Source organism: Mustela putorius, unplaced genomic scaffold, assembly GCF_011764305.1.
Source record: "Mustela putorius furo isolate JIRA1106 unplaced genomic scaffold, ASM1176430v1.1 tig00000174_pilon_pilon_pilon, whole genome shotgun sequence".
Classification (NCBI taxonomy): domain Eukaryota; kingdom Metazoa; phylum Chordata; class Mammalia; order Carnivora; family Mustelidae; genus Mustela; species Mustela putorius.
Window position 1 is genome coordinate 40,780,764 of NW_025421304.1, and position 25,724 is coordinate 40,806,487.

Below are 25,724 nucleotides of genomic sequence, written 5' to 3' on the forward strand. Positions count from 1 at the left end.
CAGTCCTGGCTCCCCTACTGCACCCCCTCTCTGTCATGAACCTCTCCTTCTCTAACAGGGGGAGACCCCTCAGCCTTTCTCCCTGGCAGGGGACAGCAGGTGCCTGCTGTGTGGCCGGTCCACCAGCTCTGGGGGGATTGGAAGTGCAGTCTTCCTGTCTGCACGGGTCGGGGGCAGCGACACCCTCCCTGGGCGGGATGCCCTGCAGTCCGCTGCGGCTGCCTCTCCTGAGGGAGGCAGAGGGAGCCGCCCCGGGGATTCTAGAGAGAGAATCCCACGCTCTGCCGGGAAACCAGACTGAAGGAAGCGCTTCAATGCTTGTAGGCGAACGGGGTTTCCTCCTGCTGCTTACGTAGCTGTCGGGCTCCTAGCAGATGAGCGGTCTCGAGTACCCCGTCTCTCTCTGTCTCTGTTTCTGCCGTAATAACGCTCCTCTCTCGCTCTTCTCTTTTTTCCATCCACGTATCTTGCATGACTTTGACATGTTCCTCTGTTTACCTGTTTCTGCTGCCGCTCCAGAGGGGATGCTGGAGAGGAGGAGAAGAAGAGGTGTGTGTCCACGTGCCTTTGTTCATGCTCCGGGGCCGGGGGTCCCCGCCAGGGCCGCCTCAGGGTGGGAGCCACGCGCCAGCTGCTGCAGGAGGCAGAGCCCGCACACAGGGGCCACTCGGCACCGCCGCCTGGGGCAAGCCCCGCGCTGGGGACAGGCCGGTGGCGGGGGGGCGGGGGGGACTCCCCAGGGGCAGAGCACCAGGAACAGGACACACAGAAGGCCCTCGAGACCCTGCAGGGCCTGGTGTGAGTTCAGAGAGGGAGAGGCCAGCCTTCCACTGGCCACTCCAGCCCCTCCAGAGCAGGCCTCGAACCCACCCCCTTGACGTCACGCTTGGTAATCTGGTCGTGGCACAAAGCCATGGGGGCGGCAGGGGTTGGGGCGCACAGAGAATCTGGCTCTGTCAGCCAGGTGCCAGCGTGTGCAGGGGTCTGGCAGACCCTCCCCTGCCCCTGGGACAGGCCTGGGGGTCAGGGAGGAAGGACAGCTGCCCCCGCCTTGCCAGCCATGGCCTGGTGTGGAGCCCGTGCACGCGTGTGCGTGTTTGTGTGTGAGGGTGCCCCCTCCAGAGAAGGGCCTGGAATAGGCTGTTTTCTTGGAGCCCCCAGTGGGGTCTGAATCTCATCATTTGACCTTTGTATTTGTTGGGTATCTTTTTTTTTTTTTTTTTTTTTTAGATTTTATTTATTTGTTGATTATCTTTTGTAATCCATGTCGGTAGCTCAAGGCCTGCCTACTCACAATACAGTTTCTGGTACAGTGATTGTTTTCGCCGGACATTTCCTAAAGCACGCTTCCTTTCATCAGTGATATATTTTTAGTGCTTATTGTTTATGAGAGATCTTGTTTCTTACGCAGCCTTATTATGACTATACAAGGAGCATTTAGGCATAAGGACATGGCCTTTAGTACAAAGCCCCCGCGTCCCCACAGTGTCTCTGGGTGGGGGGGCATGACTCACCACAGCCTCCCAGGGGCAGGGCTGCCTGGCACCAGTGGCTGAGGCCCAGCATTGCTGAAGCATCACGGCCGCCTCCAAGTCAGTCGGCACCAAGCCCACGAGGGGGTGCCGGCCTCTGGGCCTCACTCTGAGCCCCAGAGCAGATGTGGTCTGACCACACAAGTCTCGAACCTGCCCCCTGGGACACCCACACATGCTCCCGGCCTCAGCCGGATGAAGGGCGAGTGTTCCTCTGAGACTGGGGCGGGAGGGTGGGCCCTGGATCCCTGGGCAACCTCGTGCCTCCAGCATCATTTCTCCTCTTCGGTAAACCCGGCTGGTGAGACTCAGAGGCAGAAAGGCCTCCGTTTCCAAAGGCATCTGTTGCTTGCAATCCAGCTCCCACCGTAGCAGTGTAGACACACGTCCTGCCGTCTGTGTGGGATTAGACCGTGCCCGGTATTGGGTATTGATCTCAGTTTTCAGGAACTGATTGGACAGCAGGCAGCACCTGACCCACTGAGTGCCAGCGGCCTTCCACCTCTTTCTTCGAAGGTCAGATTAAATGCCCCACTTCTAGGACTTACCACAGCCAAGAGAATCTCCTCCTCATCCAGGTCAGGAGGGTCAGGGCGGCCGGTCATTCCCACGTGGTGTGGGGTTGTGCATTGCACAACCTACACAACTGTACACAGCAGGCCTGATGGTGGTATGGGGATTCATGTGCCCGGACAACCACTGCGGGAAAGAGGCTGAGAAGGAAGATGGGATCAGGGTCATGCCTAGAAGCATGCGCTGGGTATCTTCACGGGCGTCCTGTCATCGGCACGAGGAGGCTGGGAATGACACCTGTCCCCGGTGTCCTGTGGCCTTCCGCTAAGCCGCAGCAGCACGAGTGGCCCTGGGCCCGGCGGGCAGGGAGCAGTTGAGGTTTGATGTTGGTTCTTTCTCTCTTCCTTTGGCTTCTTCGCTCCCTCACTCTGCCTCGTCTCTCCCTCGTCTCTTCTCTCTCTAACCTTTAGTCAGACTCATCACCCAGAGCGGAATCTTGAAGGGGCAGTGGGCTTAAGTGAGCATCTCCTCCACACCTGTATTTGCCTCTGCAAGGAGCCCGCTTCTTGGGAGACACGGAGGGGCCGGGGATGTGCTCTAGACGGAGTGCTCTCCCAGGGGAAGGGGAACCACACCCACAGCAAGTGGCTGGAGGCGGCTTTCCATCAGGACACACAGGTCACAGGGCTCGGAGAGCAGCGTCCCCGCCCCAGAGTCGTGCGGGCTCGCGTCCCTCTCCAGGGAGGACAGTCGGGCTTCAGAGTCCCGCCCGGGCAGCTGCCCACAGACCGCGATGCTTTCTCTTGGCGTTTCTGCACTTTGTGCTAAGGCCTCGTGCCATCTGCACAGGGGCCTTCGGGGAGATTGGGGTCTCATCCTTGTGCTCCTGGGAGGGGCGCAGGGCACGAACCTGGGCCTCTGAGGAAGTCAGGGCTGGGAAGTACAGCCGGGCGAAGATCTGGCCTGACGGGCCAGGGGCCCTCAGCACAGCCAAGCTCCCCTGCTCCCTGGGCCTCCCTGCCACAAGAGGCTGACACGCTGCCCCCTCCAAAGAGCCCGTGAGACCTGCAGCGGGAGCACCAGCCCGAGGGACCTCCTGGACGGGTTCTCAGCTCCCCCTTCCCTGGACGCCAGCGGGACTCTGTCCTCTCTGCAGGTCATCTGCCTCCCCAGTGGCGTCAGGACCTCCCATCTGTGACCCACAGAGAAGGACACGGGGGATAGTGTCCTTGTCCCCTAGAGAATGTTCTGGGCAGCCACTGAGTGCCCATCATCTCTGGGTCAGTAGGAAGCGTATGAGCTTTCGGATCGCCTCGTCTCAGGAAGGACGGGGTGATGGAGTTGGTGTTTGGGCCTGTCAGGCAGAGTGGCAGAACCCTGGGCAGGCTTTGTGGAAGAGCGGATCCAACAGCTCTCTGGGGGCGGTGCTCCCCACTGTGGATCGGGGGCCCCCTGTAGATCAGAGCGGGGCAGGGGGGGAGTGAGAGGCAGGGGAGCGTGACGGCATTCGGGAACCCTCTCCTGTCCCCTGTGCTTGCAGGGAGAAGTGGTGCCACATGACCCAAGAGGAACGCAACGACAGTCTGCGGTTCAATGAGAACATCACCTTCGGGCAGCTGGGGTGAGAGCACGGACGACGACCCCACCCAGGGGGCCCCGACCGAGTGGGGCGGTGCGGGGGGCCAACCTGGGGTTCTCCTGCGGAAGGCCTGTCCTCGTGCAGGGCAGAGGGGGGCACCGATGCCCAGATACGGTGACAAGAGGCCCCCCCGCCAAGGAGACCTTCTGACCTGACCCGTGGGGGACACGGCAGGGGGGAGGTGTCCCTGACAGCATCACACGTCTCTGTGTCATTGTAGCCCTGTGTTTTCACGCAGCCCGCAAGCCCGCGGTTCATGATGTTTGACCCGGCTTCCGGTTCCCAACAAACACGCCTCGTGCCCCGCCGCCCCATGGTGGGCAGTTGCACAGCAAAGTAGCCCCGGGCCAAGGCAACTGCTCTTTGTCCCCCCCCGCCCCCCCACCTCGGCCCTCCTCCCCTCTCAGAGAGAAGGAAGGGCAGCCGCTCACGGGTGTCTTTTCCTCCAGCACGTTCACTCACAACATGCTGGCGTTCGGGCTCAGCAAGAAGCTGTGTAATGATTTCCTGAAGAAGCAGGCCGTGATCGGCAATCTGGACGAAGGTGAGTGGTGGCCGGAGGCGGCCAGGGCTCGGGCTGGGGAACCAGTGCTCTGCCCCACCCCACCCCACCCCACCCCAAGGATTGCCAGAGTTTTCATTAGAAACGTGATGCTGAACTGTCGGCGGACTCACGGCTCCGCTCTTCCCATCTCCCTGCATGCCCGGGACACTTCCCGTTGCACTGAAAGGCCTTTCCTGCTAGGCAGCATTTGCCAGGGTGGGGTGTGGCACGCTGGGGTTGGGGGGCCTCGCCTCCCCCGTGTTTCCAAACGGGGCCAAAGGCGAAGATGGGACTGGGCGCTCAGACTCTGAACTTGAAGCTCTGACCATCAGTTGCCCTTGCTTCTAAATGGCCTGCTTTGTTTCTTGAACCACGCTGCCGTGGTGGGGGTAGGAGCCGTGACGTCTCTCTAGAGTCTCCGACTTCTCTAGCAAGAGAGGATAGGTTACATATCCCCCCCACTCGGTTAGAGCTGGTGTTTACGTAGCATCGCACCTGCTACGAAACGGCTTTCCTCATGGTCTAAAAAGGCTTCCGCTTAAATACACATTTGGATGGACGCAGTGGTCTTTAACAAAAAAAAGCAGGGAGTCGGCTTGGGATTTTCCCTCCCCTGCCACTGCTTGCATTTTCTCTCTCTCAAATAAATCATTTTTTAAAATCCTCCATCCTGCACCAAATTAAGAGGGGCCACAGAGGAGTGGCCTCAGGAGTTAGGAGAGTGCCCGGTGCCCCCCCGGAAAATCACAGAACATGTCCAACAGCCCCACAGCACGGGGCAAGACACTGTCTCCTGGCCTGCCCCGCGGCCCTCCATCCCTGTAGGACTCAGGCCTGGTTCCCTTGGCACGGTTCGTCCACCGGCACGGAGCCTTCCCTAGGCTTGAGGTTTTTTCCTTAAAAACACGTGTCTCATTTCCGGGGAGCCCAGTCCCAGGGGCCAGGCGGGCAGCATGCTGGCGGCTCACAGCTCGGTGTTCCTGATGACGCTGCCATTCCCGCCGAGGTCATGCTTTGCTACTGCCCACATGCCAAGAGCAGGGTCTGCCCGTCAGTGTGGACATCTTTCTTCCAAGAATTAACGATGTTTTCTTTTCCAGAGCAGTACAAGCTGCTGAGCGACCACATTGAGCAGATGGCCATTGAGTAGGCAGGCCATGGGAGGTCGCCCGGAGCACCCTCCAGGAGGACCGAGGGTGCACACCCCTCTTCTGGGCCAGCGACTGGCTGTCACCCTACCTGATGACCCTGCATGACCTCGGAAGCACCCAGAGCCACTCCACGCTGCCCTAGAACTAGCGGTTAGAAGAATCTGGTTGCCCGTCTCCCCACCTCCCTTCTGCCTTGTCTGCTCCCCCCATCCGCGTGCCAAAGGGTCTCTGGGATTACACGGCTAAAACCAAGGTGATTGCCCCTGCTCCTGGGTGTCAGGGCCACGACACAGGACCAAGCAGGAGGAGGAGGAAGGACGCCAGGGCTGAGGTGGGCCCAGGGCAGTGCCTGCTGCAGCCGCCTGCAGGAGAGGGGGGGTGGGAGGTGCACGGGGGAATGCAGATGGGGGCATCAGGAGCTGGCATGTGCCAGTGACGTGGGCGACCGTCCGGGACCCTCTTGTTCAGCAGCGGGATGGAGTGGGGGTGCTCCCCCAGTCGGGGCTCCTGCTGAGCCACGGCCTTGCGGAGGGGGCAATGGGCCTCCCTGGGCAGGCCGGGTCGGTCCATGGCTCCTGTGGGCTCTGTGCCAGCTGCCCACCGTGTGACAGGAACCGGAGTCCTAGGAACTGCTAAGAGGAAAGAGACACTTGGCTATTTTAGGGAAGGAGAGAGCCTGGTGCCGAGGACCTCCTTCCCGGCCGCAGAAGGCCCAGCAAGGGGTGTGAGCGTCCTGGAGTCCTCGTGAGATCTGCGTGGTCGCTTGTGAATCACACCAGCCCCGGGGCGGGGGCGGTGTCAGGGCACCTGCAATGCGCTGTCTGCGCGGCTTCCTCGTGATGCAGACAGAGTTCCCCACGTCCATCCTGGGGGGAGCGCGGGCCGCCTGCCTCGACAAGAGAAGTCTCTCCAGTAGCTGCAGAACAACCACCCTTGCTCTTTGGTATTTCAAGGAAGACGGAAAAATCTGTGTCCATGTCACGGACAGCCGGGCAGAGGTGGCTTCTGGGGGCAGTGGCTGGTGTGTGGAGTGGCCATGAGGCCTGGGGACCCCGCCCCCCAGCAGCCATGGGAAGGCACCTCTGCCCCTTCGCCCCTCATGGGCTGACCGCTTTCCTGCACACTCGGCAGATACCCCCTCGTCCCGCTTCTGGTGCCGGGAACGCTGGCTTTTCTCTTGGGGTCTATGCCAGCCCAAGGGGACGGACGTGTGACCGCAAGCAGCCAGCATGTGGCTCCTCTGGCATGAATACTTCCCGTCCGTCTGCTTCCCTCTGCCTCTGCCCCTTGCACTTGGGCACTGACCTTGACAGTAGGCCCGTGGGCGCGCTCCTTTCCCCACATCCCCCTCCTGTTTCCCCTCTCTGCCTCCCCACCCCCCAGTCATTACATCACGGTCTGCCCTGGAGAACAGCAAAACCATGCCTGCTGGCCACTGACCCGGCCAGTGCTGGAACGCTTTCCGTCGTGGGATGCCTCCCTGGAACATTCCAGAGACGAGCAGGCAGTGACGGAGCTGTAGCCGCATGTCTCGGTGAGCACAGGAGAGGCGACGTGAAGCTTGGTGTGATGGGACTGGGCTGGTGTCCGAAGGCTGGATCCTGAAACTCCGCTTATTTTTATAACGGTATCGTTCGTGTGAGTGTGTGTGTGTGTGTGTGAGAGAGAGAGAGGGAGAGAGAGAGAGGTCAGCCTGTCTGGTGAGGTCACCACACAATGCACAGCTGTGTTGCTGGGGCAGGTCCCACAGACCGGAGGTCCCTCCACCCCACCCTGGGCCAGTGTTGAGCCCAGGGACCGTGCATGTCTCTACCGATGGCATTTCAGACACATAAGGTCAAATTAAGGGGTATGTAGGCCCCTCCTCCAATGCTTCTGTCCGATAATGCGTCCCCTCCTGAAACACTCAACCGTGACCCTGAATCCGTTGTGCTCCTTCCCCCCCCCCCCGTAGAATCAGGGCTGCATGGGGGAGTGGGTCTGTCCGAGTCCCCGCAAGGCTCTCCCTTGATGCTTGACGACTTTGGCTTTATTAGTCACATCTCAGTAGTTAGTTGAAATGCGTTACAACTTTTTCGTAAGGTGCCCCAAAGACTTACCCATGTATATATAAGAGTTTTGTATAAAAGTCTGATTCTGGTGTCTGGAGGGAGTGGAGTGGGTTCTGAGGCTCTCTCCAGAGTGCCCGGGAGAGAGGCGCTGCCCTTCCCTCCCCCACCCCCCCACCCCCCCCGGGGCGGAGCCAGCAGGACTCCTGGGCCTTTGGAAGGAAACACCCCTTTGATTTCTTTGGGCTTTTCCAAGCACTTTAACTTCGAAAATGATCTTGAGAGGTTGACTCCCCCCTGTGGGCCTCCTGAAATAGCATTTGAAGGTGGAAGCAAGGACCGCTTGAGGTTTTCTCCCCTCCCATTGCTTGTTCTTCTGGATGTGGCTGGCAGAGTGGGGTTGAGCTGCCCAGTTGGCTCAGACCGTGCCGAGACCTGGGCCCTCCTCGATGCCTCTGGCCACTGTCACTTGGAGGAGTCTGGTCCCTGGAAAGAAGGCTGGCAGCTGGCCCTGCTGAGATGCCCTGGGTCCCTGTGACCCCGTCTCTCCCCTCGAGGGCCCGGCCAGAGCAGACTGACAGGGGACACTCTCAGAGGTCCAGAGCATGCAGAAGTCTCCGTCTGCTGCACACACAGGGACATGTTGGTATGAGAGCTCTGCGAGCCCTTCCTGTAAACTCAGGAACCGTCGACTCAATGCAGGAAGGGTCAGATCGTATCCTAGAAGAGAGCTTCCCGTCCCGGCAGGTGGAGTGTCCAAAGCCAGGAGCTCTGAAGTCTTGCCCTTCATCACGGGTGGTTCAGACTTTCTGCTGGCTGTCCGCCAGGGCTGTGCACTTCACAGTGAGCCTGGACAGCCAATCCTCTCAAATAAAAAGTTCCCTCCTTGGCAAACAGGATGATGTTGAGTTGCAGCTTTTGAAGGTGGGCCAGGCACTGAGGGAGAGAGAGAATCCCAGGCGGACCCCACGCCCAGTGCGGAGCCTGAGGCGGGGCTCTATCTCACAACCTTGAGATCATCACCTGACCCAAAATCAGGAGTCAGATGCTTAATTGACTGAACCACGCAGGTACCCCAAGATGCGGCCCTGTATGTGTTTAGCCCGTTGTTTTCATTTTAGCAATATCGGTAGGTGGGGGGTGGGCACGTTAATAATTTGGATTGCATCTGCCTTGTGTGTGAGCATGTGTGTTGAACCAAAGGTAGGAGAACCGGATTGTGATACCCTAAGTTACTTGTACTGTAACATGGAGTGAACTATGGTTTCCTGTTGCCAAAAAAAAGGGGAAGGTTTGCTAAGTTCTTACGTTACCAAAAGGAGGACCAGAAGGAGTCCCATTTCCTGAGTTCTGTACCCAGATTAAAGTCTGGGATGTTCGGGTGAGCCAAGATGCCACCCGAGGGCAGGTTGGCCCGTGACTGCCTGTCCGGGCCGCGAGCTGCAGGCTGGACCCTCTGGCACTCTCCAGCAGCCTCACTGTTGGTTGACGGGTGGGCCCGTCAGCGTTATTACCAGATGACCTAAAACTGCAGACTCCTGGCAGCGGGGTGGAGGCTGGGGGCGAGCCCTTTTCCTGGAACAGTGAGGAAGCTTGGGAAGGACGGTCTGTCCAGGGCAGGGAGGCCCGGCCCCAGCCTGCCGAGAGGGGGTTACAGCGCTCAGACCAGGCCAGGCTGCTCTCTCCTCTCTCCGTCTTTAGTCAAGGATCAGCTGCCGGGTGGGGGTCCCTCATGCCTCCCAGCCCCCAACCCCCCTCGCTCTCATGTCTCTGCTGCCTTCCCCTAGCTTCCCTATAAGTCATTTATTCCTTATGACCCTCGGGGATGAGTTTCACCAAAAAGAGAACTGGGTGGGCTGGAAGCACCCTTAGCTGAGCAACGTGCAACGTTCAGAGCCCGGGCAAAGCCACACAGGCCACCGGTGTCCTGTGTCCTTGTCGCCGTGGAGCTGGGAACAGGGGCGTGCTGACTGACCAGATAACAAATGCATGGGTCATTTTCAGATTATTCCCCTTCAGCAGATATGCTCGATGCTAAGACCATCCTCCATGGCAGGCTCTGGTGGGACCTCATTGGTGTTCCTTGCTGTCCCTGGGGCAGAGAGTCTCATGCTCTTTGGGGAGGGATGGAAGGGTCTCGTGGGAGCCGGGGTGCTCTGTTCCCAAGGCACTGGCCTGTGCTCCCCGAGTCCACCAGAGCTCAGGAATGGAGCCCCACCGCAGCTGTGTCCAATCAACTCCCATGTCCCTCAGATTCAACTGGGGAAGTGTTCTCAGTGCAGGGCTCTTGGTTACTAATGGAAACAGATAAACTTATCATTTCTAGAAAAGCATCAGTAGGTCTGGGTTTGCCCATCTTCCTGTCTCTTCCACACACGCCTGCCACGGGGTGTCTGAAGATGGAGGGCATCCCAGATCCTCATAAGCCCCAGACTCCCAAGGCTTTGACAAGATGGAGTCTGAGCAGAGCCCACCGCCACCTGGAGCCCCCCTGGGCTGCCCCCAAAGAGGTCTGCACTTTAGCTAAAGAGACTGCCTGTTGGTAAATCCCCCTTGAGCCATGGGTCAGTCCTAGAATTGGGGTGGGGGGGCTGTACCTGTTCCCTCCTTGGTCCTGGACGTGTGCTTGTGAAAACGGGAAGAAGGCGCTGCGGGTGTTGTCCCCCAGCGCTGACACAGGTGTGGTCCTGGCCTCCCCTGTGCCAGAGACAGCGTGGGTTAGCTTCCTCTGCAAGGTCATGAGCGAGCCTGGGTCTGTCTCTTCCTTAAGGCATCTTAAAGAAGACAAGCCAAACCTTTGAACATCAGGAAATGCTAGAAATTCAGACATTAGACATAGATCCCCTTCAAATATGTTAATGTGTTAGAACAAGGCCTGTCTGCTGCCTTTGTTACAACCGCGGCCTCTGCTGGGGCCCTCGGGGATGGTGTACACGCCTGCATTAATGCGTTCTCTCCTTCAGCCAGCCGGTCTTGGACCCCACATTTGCTGTTGCCTCACCCAGACCTTGCCTTTAGTAGCCCCAAAGTAGGGTTCCGTGATGCAGGTGTTGGTGTACCCCTTATGCAATCCCGTGTCCCACCAGATGACGTCCTGCAAACAGTATTTTAAGGCTGAGGAAGTTTCAAGGTGGCAGATCTCAGAACAGTGCTAAAATCAAAACTGTTTCCTGTGAAAAAAAAATCTATGTCTCTATATTGCACCTCAGGTTGTCAGAAGGTGGAAACTTAAATAAATTATCTTTAAAAAAAAAAAAAAAAAAGCTGTTCTGTTTAATTTTTGTTTTCACCTATCAGTGAGGCCTTCTCGGAGAATTGGCAATCTTCTCAGGGGCGTGAAAGGGGGTCTGTGCTGGCGGAGTGGTGACCGTGGACGGGACCTCAGTCCGGGCCTGCAGGATGCCCGACACCCCTTCTGGTTGGAATCCTGATCCTCTGAGCCCCAGCTGCCCCCCTCCTGTGTTTTGGGGGCTTGGGGTGGGGACTGTTGGTGGCATCTCCTACCTGGCAGGAGCGGGGTGCCTTTATCAGTCCTTCCCTGTGTGGTTGGACAGATGTGTTTTGTGAAATGTTGGGGCTTTTCTCTTTTTCGGATTGTAAGAAGTCCGTAGCCACGTTCTAAATCTCTGGCCTAAACGGATGAGGGAGATGAATCTGGGGAGCCGTGAAGGGCCTGGGGGAAGGGTCCTCAGCCCGAGGAGGGCTCAAGGGCAAGACGGGGTGTGCTCCCTGGGGTGAGGGCCTGACCTCCATGTCCCCAGGTCCCCCACCCAGTCTGGAGAACACCACTCCCCTGTTAGCTGAACATAGAGGGTTGACCTGGGTGGTGGGTGCTCCCAAGTCCAGGCTGTCCCCTCTGACTCTTCCTCTTGTGCTCGGGGTGGGGGTGGAGGGTACTCCAGCAGTGAGAGACCAAGGGTGGGATTCAGAGGCAACTATCCAGAAGGGGAAGGATCCCCTTAGGGCAACAGAGACGCAGGAGACCACAGGGTAGGGCAGGGTAGCCCCAGGAGAGAGGCCAAGCCCCATTCTACCTCCCTACCAACTACCAGATCGTTCTTTGAGCCTCGGTGTTTACATCTGTAAAATGGGAAGGAACATAGCGCCTATCCCACGTGGTCCTATGAGAACCAAACGTGGTATTCACAAAGCACAGACGGCTTCTCACTGCTGCTCTTGTCTTCATTATCCCCACGACATAAACCAGGGAGCTGTGCCTGCAGGAGGCTAACCTATGAAAAACAGAAAAAAAAAAAAAAAAGACTGGACTTGTCTGTGTCAGTTTTGTAGGAAGAAATTTAAAGCCTCTTATTCAAGATTCACAAAACTAAATATAAAATTTAAACAGGGAGGCTTTCACATGGTGTTCCCTGTGGTTTGTAACCTTTCTTTCCCCTGACTTCATGGAAGCCCTGAGGGGTCGCCCCTCTGTTTCCTGGAGGGGATGCTGCTGCCTAATTTATGAGCCGCTTAATAAGGCCAACCAGATCCTCTAATTTATTTGGCTGAATTTTGTATTTTAACAGAAGCATCCCTGTGCCTTACCCTCCCGCGACGGGTCGTGTCCGTATCATTGTTTCGGCGTTCAGCGTTCTGAAAGGGAGACATGCTAGCTCGTGGCTGTTCTAACCCCTGATTCTCTAATGTGCGATGTGGGCCTCTCTCGGCTGGTATCGCGCTTGACCCCTGTCTTCTCTGCCGAGGTGCCTGTTCAGTCCTGTACCCGCTTTGGATGGGGTGGGCTGTCTCCTTACTGTGGAGTGGTGGGAGTTCTTTGCATATTTTGAATACAAATCCTTTGTCGACATGGATTTTGCAAATATTTTCTCCCCGTCTGTGGCTCGTCTTCTGGTTCCCCGAACAAGGTCTTCCAAGGAGTGGGAGGCTTCATTTTACAACGTACACATCACCGATGTGTGTGTGGGTGGGCAGGGGGGGGTCTTTTGGTGTTTTTTTTTTTTTAAGATTTTTTTATTTATGTGTTTGACAGACAGAGATCACAGGTAGGCAGAGAGAGAGGGAGAGAGAGGAGGAAGCAGGCTCCCCGCCAAGCAGAGAGCCCGATGCGGGGCTCGATCCCAGGACCCTGGAACCATGACCCGAGCCGAAGGCAGAGGCCTTAACCCACTGAGCCACGCAGGCGCCCCTCTTTTGGTGTTTTGTATTAGGACTCGTCACCAGACCCGAGGTCCCGCAGACGGTCTTGTGTATTGATTCTAGAACGGTTACGATGTGCATTCGAAATGGAGCAGTGGGCAGTTTGGAATGAATTTTGGTGTACGTTGTGAAGTCGTAGCTGCACTCATGCCCTTCTCTACGGCTTCCAAGTAATTGTCCCTTAACCGTCTTTGGATAAGGCATGGGTCTTCGGGTCCGTTCGGCTTGAATTTCAACACCTGGGGGAATCCGCAGGCCTGACGGACAGGGCGCTGTGGCGGGGCGTCCTGCACTGCCCCGGACGGCCGGCAGGGGGCAGCCGAGCGTCCCCTGCAGCCCTGCAGGGCGCATGCGTGTTCCCGCCCCACACTGTCTCCACGTGCCGGCTGACGGGAGATGGTGAGGACGCCGAGGCGGCGAGGACGCGGAGGGAGAAGGCGAGAGCGCAGGAGGAGAAGGTGAGGGGAGGAGGACGCGCGAGGAGAAGCAGCCGAGGGCGTGGGAGGAGGAGGGGAGGACACTGGAGGAAGAGGGGAGGACGCGGTGGGAGGAGGGGAGGACGCGGGGGTGGGGGAGGGGAGGACTCTCGGGGCGGGGAGGGGCGGGCAGCATCCCGCGCACGCGCAGTCGGGCCGCCGGGCACGTGGCTTGGCTGCGCGGGGGCGCGCCGGGTGCGGAGCCCGCGGGCTCGTTCGGTGGCGGCGGCGGCGGGAGTGCGCGTCCCGCGTGGCTGTGCGGTGGGCCGTGCGCGCGGCTCCGAGCCTCTTGGGTCCCCGGGGGCCTCGGCCTGCCGCGAGGGCTGTGCGCTCTGGTGGCCGCGGACGGGCGTGCGGTTCGCGCGGGAGCAGGAGGCTCCAGCCCGTGGGTCTCCGCCCTCTGCTTGGGCCGGGGGGCTCCTCGGGCTCCATGGCCGTTGGGTTGTAAGTTGTGTCCCTGGAAGCTGCCCTGGACTTCGCTGGGGGCCACCCTGAGTCCGGCCGAGGTGGGTAGCGTAGACGCTGGTGGTGTGGATTCCTCCAGCCCGTGGGCACCGTCCGCCGCGTCCTTGGCCGGCCCGGCCGTTTGCAGGGTACAGGCCTGCCCCCTCCACGCCTGAATCAGGAGGCCAGTGCCTTCCCCGAGTAGGGTTTCCCGTTGAACTGCTCGCAGCGGCCCGCAGCGGCCCTCCTGCGCCCCGCAGCCCCATGCCCTGCAGCAGCGGCTCCCGGGCTCGCTGTGCCTGGACGAGGCTCCCACGCACCAGGCCAGTCCGTCCCGCCGCTGGCCGGGCCCGTGCGTTCTCGCTGCGCGCGGACACCTGCAGAAGTTGCCCCGGGACGCGGTGGGTGCCCTCCCCTTCCGTGAGGAGGGGAGAAGAAGCCAAACGTACCGGGGCGGGGCGGGGGCGGGCATCCGAGTCCAGAGCCTCCCCGTCATGCTCCTTCCAGCCCCGCCACCCCCACTCCGCCTCTGGGGCCCCAAAAGAGAGAAGCTCTGAACTTTCCTGCCGCTTCCCAAGTGACCATCCACACAGATGGTGGCAAGGCAGGCTCTGGCCGAGTCCAGCCCTGGAATTAGGAACCGTCAATCCGTTGGGGGCACTGGGGTCAGAGCCAGAAGGGATGAGCGCCTACTGTGTCCAGGTACGCCCCCCCCACCTCCAGCGCGCCAGGGGAATAAGCAAGGCCATCTGGGGTTTGGACACAGCTGAGGTTGAGGAAGATGTACGTGTGTGTGTATACATAGGCATATAAAAGTATGAGATACAGTGTATGGTATAAAATGTGACTCCGTGTAAGATATAATCTACACATTGTTTTTACCTATTATCTATTATATAGAAAGTATAGAACGTTTCAGTTATTTTTGGAATGACTGTTCTCCCTGGTAGAATCAGGGTGGGCTTCCCTGAGGAGGTGCCATGGAGCACGATTTGGCGCTGTTCATCCCGCAATGATCCCATGAAGGCTTTGTGTTCCCCACTTTGTTAAGAAAATCACGGTCCTCATCTCCTTCCTTCACCTTTGTCAACCCTCCACCTCCCTAAACTTCTGCGATGTGGCCCTGGTCCCAGGATTATCCCCGAATATCATGGCCATGTCTTAGGGGTGACTCATGTCCCCCCCACAACTCCTATGTTGAAATCCTATCTCCTGTTGCCTCACAAGGTGGCCTTATTTGGAAATAGAGTCTTTGTAGATATAATTAGTTAGGATGAGGTCACCCTGGGTCTATTATTCCAATAAGGCTGGTGTCTTTATAAAGAGAGGGAATTTGGACCCAGACACACGCACGGGGAGGATGCCATGTGAGCATGAAGACAGAGATCTAAGCCAAGGGAGGCCAAAGATGGCCAGTAGGCTCCAAAGGCTAGGGGAGTGGCCCAGAGCACCTGCTCCCTACGGCCTCAGCAGCCGCCCAGTCTGCCGGTATCTTGAACTCAGAAGTCAGGCCCCCAGAGCCATGAGAGAGAAACTTCCTGCTGTTTGAGCCCTGAGTTCACAGTGCTTTGTTCAAGCATCCCTGGAAGATGAATCTACCCTGTTCTCAGAATCAGCATGGGCTCAAAAATGAGTCCCCAGGCCATAAGGTAGAAAGTGAGACCCAGCACGATTCAGGTTAAGATGCACCCTGCATTTATTGAGCACCAGTGGTGTATCACAGAGGCTAGGCCCGGGGATCCCTAGAGTGACTTGTCAGGTGAGCGAGTGTCCCTGTTGCACAGATGAGGAAACAGAGACTCGGAGGACACGGGACTCACCCAGGGCAAGGACCCAGCCGAGCCTCCAGCCCACTTCAGCCCTGAGCACCCGGAGGAGTGCTTTCTGACAGGGGAGCTGTGGTCCTATTGCTGGGGTGCCCGCCCCTGTCCCCTGAGGTCCTCCACGGGGTCCTCCTCAGCAGAGTGTTCGGTGCTCTCCTCCTCCTCCTCGTCTCTCTGGCTCCGTATGGTGGTCTGAGTGCTCTGAATGGTAATAGTCATCAGCACAGCAACAGATCAGTACTAAGGGCAGCGACAAGGATCGAGCACTTTCTAAGAGCTCCCTGGAGCTCTGTGTGCCTTGTACTCACCACAACCCTATGGTGGGGGGGTTCCTGCTATTAGCCTTACTTTGCAGGAAAGGAATCTGAGGCACAGAAAGGTTAAGGCACTTTCTTAAGGTCACACAGCTTGGGAGCTGTGGATTTGGACCCAAATACTCGCTGGGGGTTATACTTTGTCCACCGTCTTTAGATAGAATTATTCGGGAAGCCTGCCCCCTCCACTGTGGGGCGAGGCTCCCCTGGCCCCCCAACTCACTGAGTGACTGAACCTCCCCTGACTGGCATGAGGCCGCTTAGAGTCTCTGTCTTACTTGGTTGAGAACTCAGAGGTCTTCCTGCGGAAATAGAAATGTGCTTTGCTGAGCTTGTAGGAGAACGTGGAGTATATGTACTGTATGACTCTGAAAATCTGAGAAATTCAGACTTCTGAAACCCACGGGCCCGGGGGCTGGGAAACAGGAGTGACCTGGCTGGAGCCCTTGCTTCTCAAGTGGACACACTTCAGGCTGCCTCTAGGGGGCGCTCAGGACACATGGTGGCTGCACTGCCGGGTGGTGTGTGTTACTGATTCCACTTCCCAGCCGGTCCAGGTCAGACCCTGGGGCTGGTCTCCCCACTCCTGAAGCCGTGACTCCTCTTCAGGACCTCGTGCGAATCCCTGTCCTCAGATGGCCTCTCCCCGCCACAGGATTCACTCTCCCACCCTCAGTGCTCACCTGGCCAGTGAGAGCCCACGGGACAGCTGGGGAGGGCGTGGTATCCTTGAATGGCCGAGCATCATAGCGTCCGTAAACCCCATGCATCTTCGTTCTAAAATCCTGCCCAGGAGAGACCGGGATGGGCCGTTTCCAGTCAGGAAAGGAAGGAAGGACCGGGGGAGGGGAGTGGCGGGGGGAGGGGAGAGAAGAAGGTGACCTGAGCAGAAACCAAGGGTCAGACACTTAACCCACTGAGCCACCCAGGCGCCCCAGGATGCTTGCTTTAGACCAGCTGTCAGGCTGTGAGGAAGCCCACGCCAGCTGGAGGCGCCTCAGGGAGGCAGGCATTTGGGCTGTGGACCCCTGTGGACCCAGGCAGGTGGGGCCATGTGGATGTGTGGCTCCTAGAGTAAGTGGCCGAGGACCCCAAGCTTGGATGTGCCCTGTGTTTGGTCTAATACCCTGCTGTCAGTCTCGAAGTTCTTAATAATCACTGAATGACAGGCCCGCATTTTCATCTTGCCCTGAACTCTGCAAACCTAGAGGCCTGTCCTGTACACAGATAACAGCCATCATCTACCAGATACGGGAGAGGGAGCCTTCAGCGTGACTCTAGCCCCAGCCACCGACCAGCTGGAAACCCAGGAAAGACCTGCGCAAGAGCACCCAGCTGAGCCCACCAGCCCCGGAACCACGAATTAAATTAATTAATGATTGAATTAAAGATACAACAGCGGGCGATAGCTGTTTGAGGGCTCTGGGACTGGCATGGTTGGTCGTAGCTAAATGAGCGCGTGCTAGGTACTCATCAGATCGGGTGGGATGATAAGCAGTTCGTCCCCATCAGAGTGTAGCTCTTTGTCCCTGTCGACTTCTCTGCTTGTTTTTAAACACCCAAGGGATGCTGAACTTGATTCCTAAATGACAGACTTGGGGAAAAAATCACCGCACCTCTAGTTGTGGCACCCAGAGGCAGATAATTAAAAGAATTTATCAGAATGAGTCTTCAAAATAATCACCATGGCAAAATGTTGCCAATAAAAATGGTTTCTATCAAGATACCTAAAATCAAATTGAGTCCCACACCGTCAAGTAGAACGTGGGGCACGTGCGGGGTATACCTCCAGATCTCTCTCCAGGTCGTAGCTCTCCAGGATCTGGAAGGCACTGGAATACACCTCCACCGCTTTGGCGTGGAAGACCATCTCGATGGTGACAAAGTCTGAAAAAATTTTCTGTGGGGAGAGAAGCCCAGATCGCATAAGCAGCACCGTCCTAAGGGGAGTCCTGGGGTCATCGTGAATGTGGACAAATCGGGGTGGGGGCTGTTAGTTGTTCTCACGGGGACAGGTCCTAGCCCCATGTTCCTTTCAATTTATTTTGTTTGAACGGACTATACATTCCCGTTCAGAAGCCGCCTCGCACGGGAGTTGTTCTGGGAACGCAGAGGGCTTGTGTTCTGGTGAAGGCTTCCTGGGGGGCCTCCTGTGCTCTGCTCTCTCACCTGGGCTCCTCTGCACAGCCTTTGCTTCTCTGACACCGAGGGACGGTGTTTGCAAGGGGACAGCTAGGATACCTCTGGCCTCTGTCCCCCGTGGGCTAGGAGTGGATCTTCCTGGAGGCGCCTCACCACCAGACAGGCCAGCTCATCCAGATGTAATATGGGCTCCTCTCGATCACATGGTTCTGCTCAGCTCAGCAAGCTCTGACAGAGCCCCTCCCGCATGGCTGGCTCCAGCGAGCACCCCTCCCGCATGCCAGGCCTTTGCAGAGGCTCCTGCTTGACTCTGGGCCCTGGCAGCCCCACAGAATGGACCCCACAGGGGGCCCATCGTGGGGGCATCTGCGTTTTCAGCCCTTCAGGGGATTCCTGCTGCCCGCTCAGCTCCGCGAACCCCTGCGCAAAAGCATCCTTACCTGCTTTCACAGGAACCTGAGCACTTTGTGACTATGATCATTTTATTAGACATGGGACTTAGACCTGATGCGGTGATGATGGTCATTATCTCCAGTTCTGAGTTACTGCTCTCTCAGAACTGGGAGGGCTCTCTTGGGGCTTAGATAAGCACCCTTTTCAAACTTAGTCCCCCGAGTTTAGAGGATGCTGCATGTGTCCACTGGCCCCTAACTGCGGAAGCCAAATCTCAAGTCTCCTCCCAAACAAACTCTTGCTGGTGCTCCACAGAGCCCCGCTTTCAGGCCACATAAACATCAAGTGCTTAATAATGGCCGGTTGGAAATTTAGGTCCCACCTGCAGCAGGGGTGGCAGAACACTCATCACCCCAGGTTCTGTTCTTGTGCATTCATTTCCCAAAAACTGACTGAGTACTCAAAGTGCCAGGCCTTGGACCCGGTGCGGGGACCCAGCAGCGGACAAGGCAGGCAGGCTCCACATCATGCCCCACGTGTGCGTGCCCCATGGCACAGATGCAGTACGAGGGGCAGGCTTGGAACAGCAAGGTGCAGTCCCCTCCTTCACTCCGTAATGATTAGCATGTGTCATAGGTCTTCTCCAAGGTGTCCCCTCCCTGAGGACAGGGGCCTTGCTTTCTGGCATGGTGCCTGACACATTGTAGGTGTGTATTCAACGTTTGCTTGATTAATGAGTGAATTAAAGATACAATTAACCCATCCCCCTGAGATCGCTATCCCTGGAGGGAGCAGAGCCATGAACTAACTTCAGGGCTGGACTGGCCTGGGGGTCCAGGTGAGTTTCCCTGAAGATGAGGTGTTAACTTGATGCAGAGTGTAGGCAAAGCCTTCCTAGCAGAGGGCACAGCCTGTGCAAAGGCACTGAAGTGTGTTGGGGTTTAGTACACTTGAGCTTGGATTGATGTGTCCCAGATAAGGCTGGGCTGGGGCTTCCAGAGACTTGGGGAGGATTTCTACCTTTATTCCTCGAGTAAGGGAAGTCGTAGGAGCGCATTTAACCCAGGAGTGACAGATTGCAGCTGCCTTTGGTGAGATCCCTGGGGCTGCAACTTGGGGGTGGGGTTGTTGAGAATGGGTGCAGGGGTCTCTGTGACCAGCTGGGGCTCTGGGCCCAGGAGCCTGGGTTGCCCTGCAGGTATGGAGAAGGAGGCAACCCCCTGCCACCCTGCTGTGCCGAACCACGGCTCGCTCGGGGGAAGGGCAAAGAGAGGAGGAGGAAGGCAGAGCAAAGGCTGTGGGTCCTTGTGTGGGCTTGGAGGGGGTTGTGGGGACAATGTCTGCCAAATTCTCCTGGTGGGGAGCTGGCTTTGGGTGCTCAGAGGAAGGACCTTCTCCCTGCAGCCAGGATTAGGCCAAGATAAACTGTCCTGGGAGCCCCGGCTCCAAGCCGTCTGGGCGAACAGCTGTACACACAGATGTGCTCACACACACATCCTGGACACACGTGCTTGCATGCTCACACAGATATATACGGGTTCACACACACACGTGTGTATGCATACACTCCGACGTGAGGCCAGAATACTTCTAATGCAGGGCCAAGCCCACTACCTGCAGGTCCTTCAGCTTCTGCTTCTGGAAGGTGTCGATCACCTCCTCCAGCTGGTGGGTGATGCGGCTGGCATCCACTGAGGCCCTCTGCACACCGGTCTCCGCCTGGCTCCAGAGGCAGAAGGGTCATGGGGTGGTTCCTGCCTTTAGACACTCTTCTGGGTCATGTTCATTCTTCCCTTGGGTCATTTCTCCTGCCTGGTGACATCTCTTGCCAATTTGGTCATTGAAGGAAAGGCCAAGTAGGACCACGGTGAAAGGGCCAGGCGCTGCTTGGACAGATCTGCTTCCTAGCTGGGTGACCCTGGGCAAGTCACTAAACCTCTCTGAGCCTCTGTTCCTTTGCTTGTAAGCAGGGGGCAGTAATAACAGGTGCTTCGCAGGGCTGTAGGAATCATACAGCCTGCACCTGCTGAACTGTTGTAACAGGTGCTCCGCTTTCAGTAATAATTGCTGCCTGTGGAATGTTTTTAGGTAATTAAGTAATTCACCTGACCCAGCTCCTGGCCAGGCACATGAAGAACATGCATTTGAGAGTCAGATACCCTCAGAATGGAGTTCTGGGTTCGCCCCGGCCTCCCTTGTGTGACCTTGAGCAGGTCCCCTTTCTTGGTCTCAGTTTCCTCATCTGGACGATGGGCATGAGGCTAGAGGTGCCCACATCCAGTAAGCATTCAGTAAGTAGCTCTGATGAGGAGGTGGGGGCACCGAGGGGGTGACTTCCCGGCTTACTGAACAGTGCGAGCGAGGGGACAGAGCCCAGGTCTCCGGACTCCCGGCGACTGCTTGCCCTGCACCTCTGACCTGCATCCGAGCAGCGAGGCACAAGCTCACCTGGCGGTTTTGTGAGGTCATTCGTCCCTTGCATGACATTCCGCCTTCCCACACAGACCTGGGGCACTCACCTGGGACTGAGAAGGGTCCGGTCAAGGAGCCACATCAACCAGCAGCCCCGACCCAAAGGACCGTGGTGAGCAATGGCCACCCTGGCCCAACAGCCTCAGGCCCGACCCCCAGGGAAGGATACGATCATTTGTCGATCTGAAGGCGACTTCTGCCTCAGTTTCTCCAGCTTTTCCAGTTGTTTCATCTCGTTCTTCTGGACTTGTTTGAATTTCTTGATCTCGGCCTAAAGGAAAGAGGAGAGCTGTTTCCTGGATGTCCGGGCAGGCCAGACCCCGTCGGGCAGGGCTCCCTGCTTACCCGTGTCTGCTTGATATGTGCCCCATAGAGCTTCAGGGGGCAGATGACCTTGGTCTCCAGCCTCTCGACCTGGGGGAGCATGGACACGCAGAGAGTCAGAGCAGACAGGACCCGGGAGGTGCATGGAGCCTGGGGGCCTGCAGCCTGCATTTAGAGAGTGCTCTATGGCAGGAGCCTGTGGGGATCCTGGAAGCCTGAGACACACTCTGCCTTGCCCCTTAGGGTTGTGAGCACCTGCCTGCGCTCAGGGCTCTGCCTCCCGAAGGCTCGGGTAATACCTTTCATCTCACGAGCCTTATTTCCTCACCTGTAAAATGGGTCTACTGGGAGCCACTGGGATCCCAGTTCTCCAGCCTGCCTTACGACTTGGCTGAGGGGACTAGACAGACTCCCTTGGAACATGAAATAGCCCGGATTCAGAGCTTCCTGAGCTGTGTGCAGGCCCCAAGGGCAGAGCAGGGTCTGTGAGGGGGATGCCGCACACCTGAGTCAATGCCTAAATGCCAGACCTTGGGGCCCCCCATCCCTTTCTCTTGGGCTCCTTAAGACCCTGACTGCTGGCCACCACCCCAGGGGTCCGGAATCAGCACGTGCTCATTGTGGCCCAAGATTCTGCATTTCTAAGTTCACAGGTGAGGCTGATGCCTTGAGCGCCAGTGGCAGGGGGATCCCCAGAAATCTTGGCGCGGCGGATGGGCGAGGTGATCTGGAATCGCCACCAAGCCCCTTCCTCCTCCTTGTCAAGGTTTATGACCCTGCTGCAGTAGAACACAAATCTTAAATAATAACAAATTTCCCAGGAGTCAAAAAGGAAAAGGGACTTCTCCCCTTGCTTTCCTTACAGCATTTTCTTTTAGAAAACCCGCAACTGTAAATCCCTTTCTCTGTCCCTTTGGGACTTATGTAAACCTTTTTGAAAGCTAAATAAGATTCTTGATGGTTTACAAGCTGGGAATGGCAGGCATCTCTTTGGAACCAACATCAAGGAAGATGCGACTCCCCGGGGAGTTTGCTCTGGGGCCTGGCTCCAAGCTCTGCCGAGCTGCTGGTGACAGAGATAGAAGCTTTACTCTTCCTTGGGAGAGAGGTGACACAGGTGCCACCCAGCTGCCGGTGAAATTCGGAGGTCCAGGGGACTGGGGTCCTCCCCCACGACCCCGCCTACCTCGGCCTGCCGGTAATCCTGCACCTTGGCCAGGTCCTCGGCGAAGTTCCTCATGGTGGCCCGCATCTCTGGGTTCTCGGTGTTGGCAAAGTCGGTGAGCTGTCTGACGAGCTGATCAGCCTTGTCCCGCAGCCGAGCCGTCTTGCGGGTGTAGGCGGCCAGCAACGAGCAGAACTGGCCAAAGTACTTCTCGGCATTGGTCACAGTGTTCTCCATCACCCTCACCTGGCTGTCCCTGGGGAGGACGGGGCCTGAGAGGCTGTTCTGGCAGGTCGGGACAGCGACTCAAGGGTCACCCCTGCATTACCCCCCATCTAGCTGTCGAGCACCCCCCTGCCAGGTGTCTGGTCCCCTCCCCCAGTCATGCACATGGTTCTATCCGGGCGGATGTGGGAGACCAGCAGGGTGGAGAGAGGCCGCTCAGACTGCCGACGGGAATGCCAAGGCTGGTTTGACTCCAAATCCAGCCTGAACCTCCCTGGGACCCTCCGGGGGCTTTGATCTTCCCGATGGAGTTAGTCTTCCCACCACCTCTAGCTGCCACGGCCCCTTCCCTCCAAACTCCTGATTCTGCTCCCTTCCCCCACTGCTGAGCTTTGAAATTCTCCCTCTTCTCCAAAGCCTGAAGGTTTAAAAGAAAACTTGAACTTTTTTAGGGGGCCTGTTTTAGGTTGACAGAAACACACTTTAAGTGGAAAATCCAGAGAGGTCCCATATGGCCTCCCCTCAGGGCGCACGCGGTTTCCCTGTTATTACCAGGGGCTGCATTTTGAGAGAAGCACATAGAGTGATTGGCAGGGACCCTCGAGTTGGCGACGCTCGGAGGAACCTGGCGCCAGCACATACAGGTGAGGGGCAGGCAGGCTGCGCGGCCACATTGACAGGGTCTGGCCAGAGGCAGTGCCGCCAGAGACGATACCACAGGGCGCAGGGTCTGGGGGGCTTGGAGGCACCGAGAGGGGTTTCCCAGGTGGAGCCAAATGAGGGAAAGAGGGAACGGATCCTGTGAGTTTGGCTACCCCAGAGCTGTGGGTGATGAACGCTAGAGAAGCAGAGCGATTCTGGAAGGTTTCCTGGGCTTGCCTGGACCTTGAGGTGGGGTGCTGTGGAAGGGAGGGCCCCCATACCACCGCCCGGCCCCAGCAGGCCTGGCTGCCCCATCTCTCTGGGTGCATCAGACCCCCCAAACCCTGCTTCCCCTTCCCTCCTAGCCCAGGCCAGCGCGGGGCCACTCACCTGGAGAGAACAATGCTCATTGTGACCGGAGGCTCCAGCTGTCCTAGGCGAGGGGAATGACGCCAGGGCCCCAGGGGTCCCGAAAGCCAGGGCGGAGCGGGCGGGGCTGGGCGCAGCTGTGCGATCTGGGCTCCAGGGACACTGGCACCTGGTTGCCAGGCAACATGGCCACCCACAGCCACCCTGGGAGGAGCCCCAGCTGGTTGCCTGGCAACCTTTCCCCCGGCCAGCCTTGCCAGCCTCGCACTGGCTGGGGAGAGGGGTCCCAGAGAGCCCCCATATCCTTCGTTTGAAGTTGGAGGTTCTGCAGCGCCAGGCAGCGTGGGGGTTCTCTAGCACAGATCGGATTTAGGGCAGCTTGCTTGGGGCTCAGCCATGAGGGGCTGACGCCCAGCCTTCTCCCAAATTCTGGGAGCGGCCGGCAGGGTCCTAGGATAACTGGTTCCCCGGGAGGGGCTGTAGGGGAAAGCACAGAGTCCCTCTGGGGGGTCCTGGAGCCTTGTAGCTGAATGGAGGGGACAGGGACCCCAGCCCAAAGGGACTTTTTTAACATTTCAGTCATCGTCTTGTTATTCTCCCCCTTATTTATAAAAACAGTTATTGCTCATTGTTAGAAAAGTAAGAAAGTAGAGAGAACCCGGAAGGAATTCCCAGACCTCATGATGAAGCTGTACTAAGGTGCACGTTTTCCTGAATGAAGGCCGTGTACCTTTCACCGCATGCACGTTTCACCTAGAGAAGGACGAAGGTGCCAACACTGAGAGGGACAGGGCACGCGGAGGGGCAGGTGTGGCCCAAACGCGCCGAGCATTGGCAGCTGCTGCTGTCACGGGATTCCCTGGCTGCGTCTGCTCCTGCTGGTGCGCCGGCAGGTTTTCAGAGTGGAGAGCTTTTTTTTTTTTTTTTTCTCCCTTAAGCATAGATAAAAGCAAGGACTTGGGAGTTTACTAAACACAGGTTTAAATCCCAGAACCCAGCCTTGCTATGGGACCTTGGGCATGTCACCTTCCCTATAAAATGGGATTGTGACAGTACTTTGTTGCCTGGTCCTCGTTAGCAGAAAGAAGTCTCAGGTGTGATGGTAAAGGACAGGGCAAGGCCAGACTTCCACAGCGGTTCCGTGCACATCGGCCCAGCATGGTGACGGCTCCCCCACAGCGCGTCCTGGGTGCCCCACGCCCTGTGCTGCTGCCTGCCTGCTCCCTACACTTCGCTCTGCCCTGTGTGCCCTTAGGCTCCCCCCTGCAGGATGCTGGGCAGGGCAGAGGCTCCTGGGCCCCCCACTCTGCACACCAGGTCCCGTCCCTCTCAGGTTCTTGGCCCCCTTCATTCTTGGGGCTGTGCTGAATTGAATAGCATCTCCCACAAAATGTCCCCCTGACACACCTCCGGAAGTGACCTTATTTGGAAAGAGGGTCTTTGCAGATAGAACCAGCTGAAATGGGTCATGCTGGAGTGGGATGAGCTCTAGTCCAACAGTTGGTGTCCTTATAAGAAGAGGAAGCAGAAGCCCAGGGAGACGGCTGTCTGACACAGGGCCGAGACTGGAGGGGCGTGGCCGCTGCCAAGGATGGCCGGCAACACCAGGAGCTCGAAGAGGCACGGAGGATCCTCCCTTGGAGCCCTCAGAGGGAGCTCAGCCCTGCCCCCACCTTGATTTTGGACCTCTGGCTTCCAGACTGTAGCATAAACCTCTGTCGTATTAATACTTGTTTTGGTATGGTGGCCCCAGGACCCTTGCCCGTCCCCTCCCTCCCCGCAGAGCTGCTGTGTTCCCACATGGCCAACCTCTCTCCCCATGGGGGCTGTGGCCTGCCTGTTTTCTCCAGGTCTTCTGACTTCACACGGGTTCCCTATACCTTGATGATCCCTTTGGTTGATGAATTCCGTCCTGAGCAAGCCTGGCAGTGTCTTGTCCATGTTGAGAGGCGTCCACGATGAAGGTGGCGCTTTTGCCCTGGGTTCTGGATCTGGTCCCTGGTCAAACAAGCATGCCACTCTGTGTCCCTGTCCCTCTACACTTCTTTCTGCCAGCTTCAACACCAGCAAGCCTCTCCTCCTCCTGGAGAAATGCCCCCCAGCTGACTCCCCCAACCCTCCTCTCTTCTACTGCTCACCTCCTCAGGGAACTTTCAAACAAGCGGCCTTTCCTCGCTCGGTTCCCTTCACTCCCTCTTGTCTTTCCTCATTGTCACTATATCCAGGGCCATGGCCCTGGCCCATGGCATCCAGGCCAACAGTCTGCTCGATGGATTTTGGCTTTTCCAGCCCCCACAATCCCAAGAGCCAACTCCTTAAAACAAGTCCCTCATCTTTCTGAGGGTCTGGTT

The 25,724-nt window shown here is 57.7% G+C and overlaps 2 protein-coding genes across 4 annotated transcripts in view; one reads left to right on the forward strand and one right to left on the reverse strand.

Annotated features, from left to right (window-relative positions):
- KIAA0513 (KIAA0513 ortholog) overlaps positions 1-10,690 on the forward strand; it is a 61,695-nt gene extending 51,005 nt beyond the window's left edge. For 2 of the 3 annotated variants that reach the window (XM_004753876.3, XM_004753877.3), the window contains exons 10-13: positions 520-549; positions 3,586-3,666; positions 4,134-4,228; positions 5,329-10,690. In XM_004753876.3, the coding sequence (XP_004753933.1) occupies positions 520-549; positions 3,586-3,666; positions 4,134-4,228; positions 5,329-5,378 (256 nt within the window). In that variant the 3' untranslated portion in view covers positions 5,379-10,690. The remainder of the gene's footprint in view (positions 1-519; positions 550-3,585; positions 3,667-4,133; positions 4,229-5,328) is intronic. The other variant, XM_013056966.2, reaches the window with a different exon arrangement.
- A 4,492-nt stretch (positions 10,691-15,182) lies between these two features.
- Positions 15,183-23,551, reverse strand: CIBAR2 (CBY1 interacting BAR domain containing 2). Its single transcript, XM_013056959.2, has 9 exons — positions 23,395-23,551; positions 22,159-22,393; positions 20,994-21,062; positions 20,818-20,919; positions 20,696-20,701; positions 19,791-19,895; positions 17,428-17,541; positions 16,325-16,426; positions 15,183-15,528 (listed from the first exon to the last, which is right to left on the reverse strand). The coding sequence occupies exons 1-9, from the start codon at positions 23,412-23,414 to the stop codon at positions 15,409-15,411; spliced, it is 873 nt and encodes a 290-aa protein (XP_012912413.1). The 5' UTR covers positions 23,415-23,551; the 3' UTR covers positions 15,183-15,408.
- Positions 23,552-25,724: the final 2,173 nt, after the last annotated feature.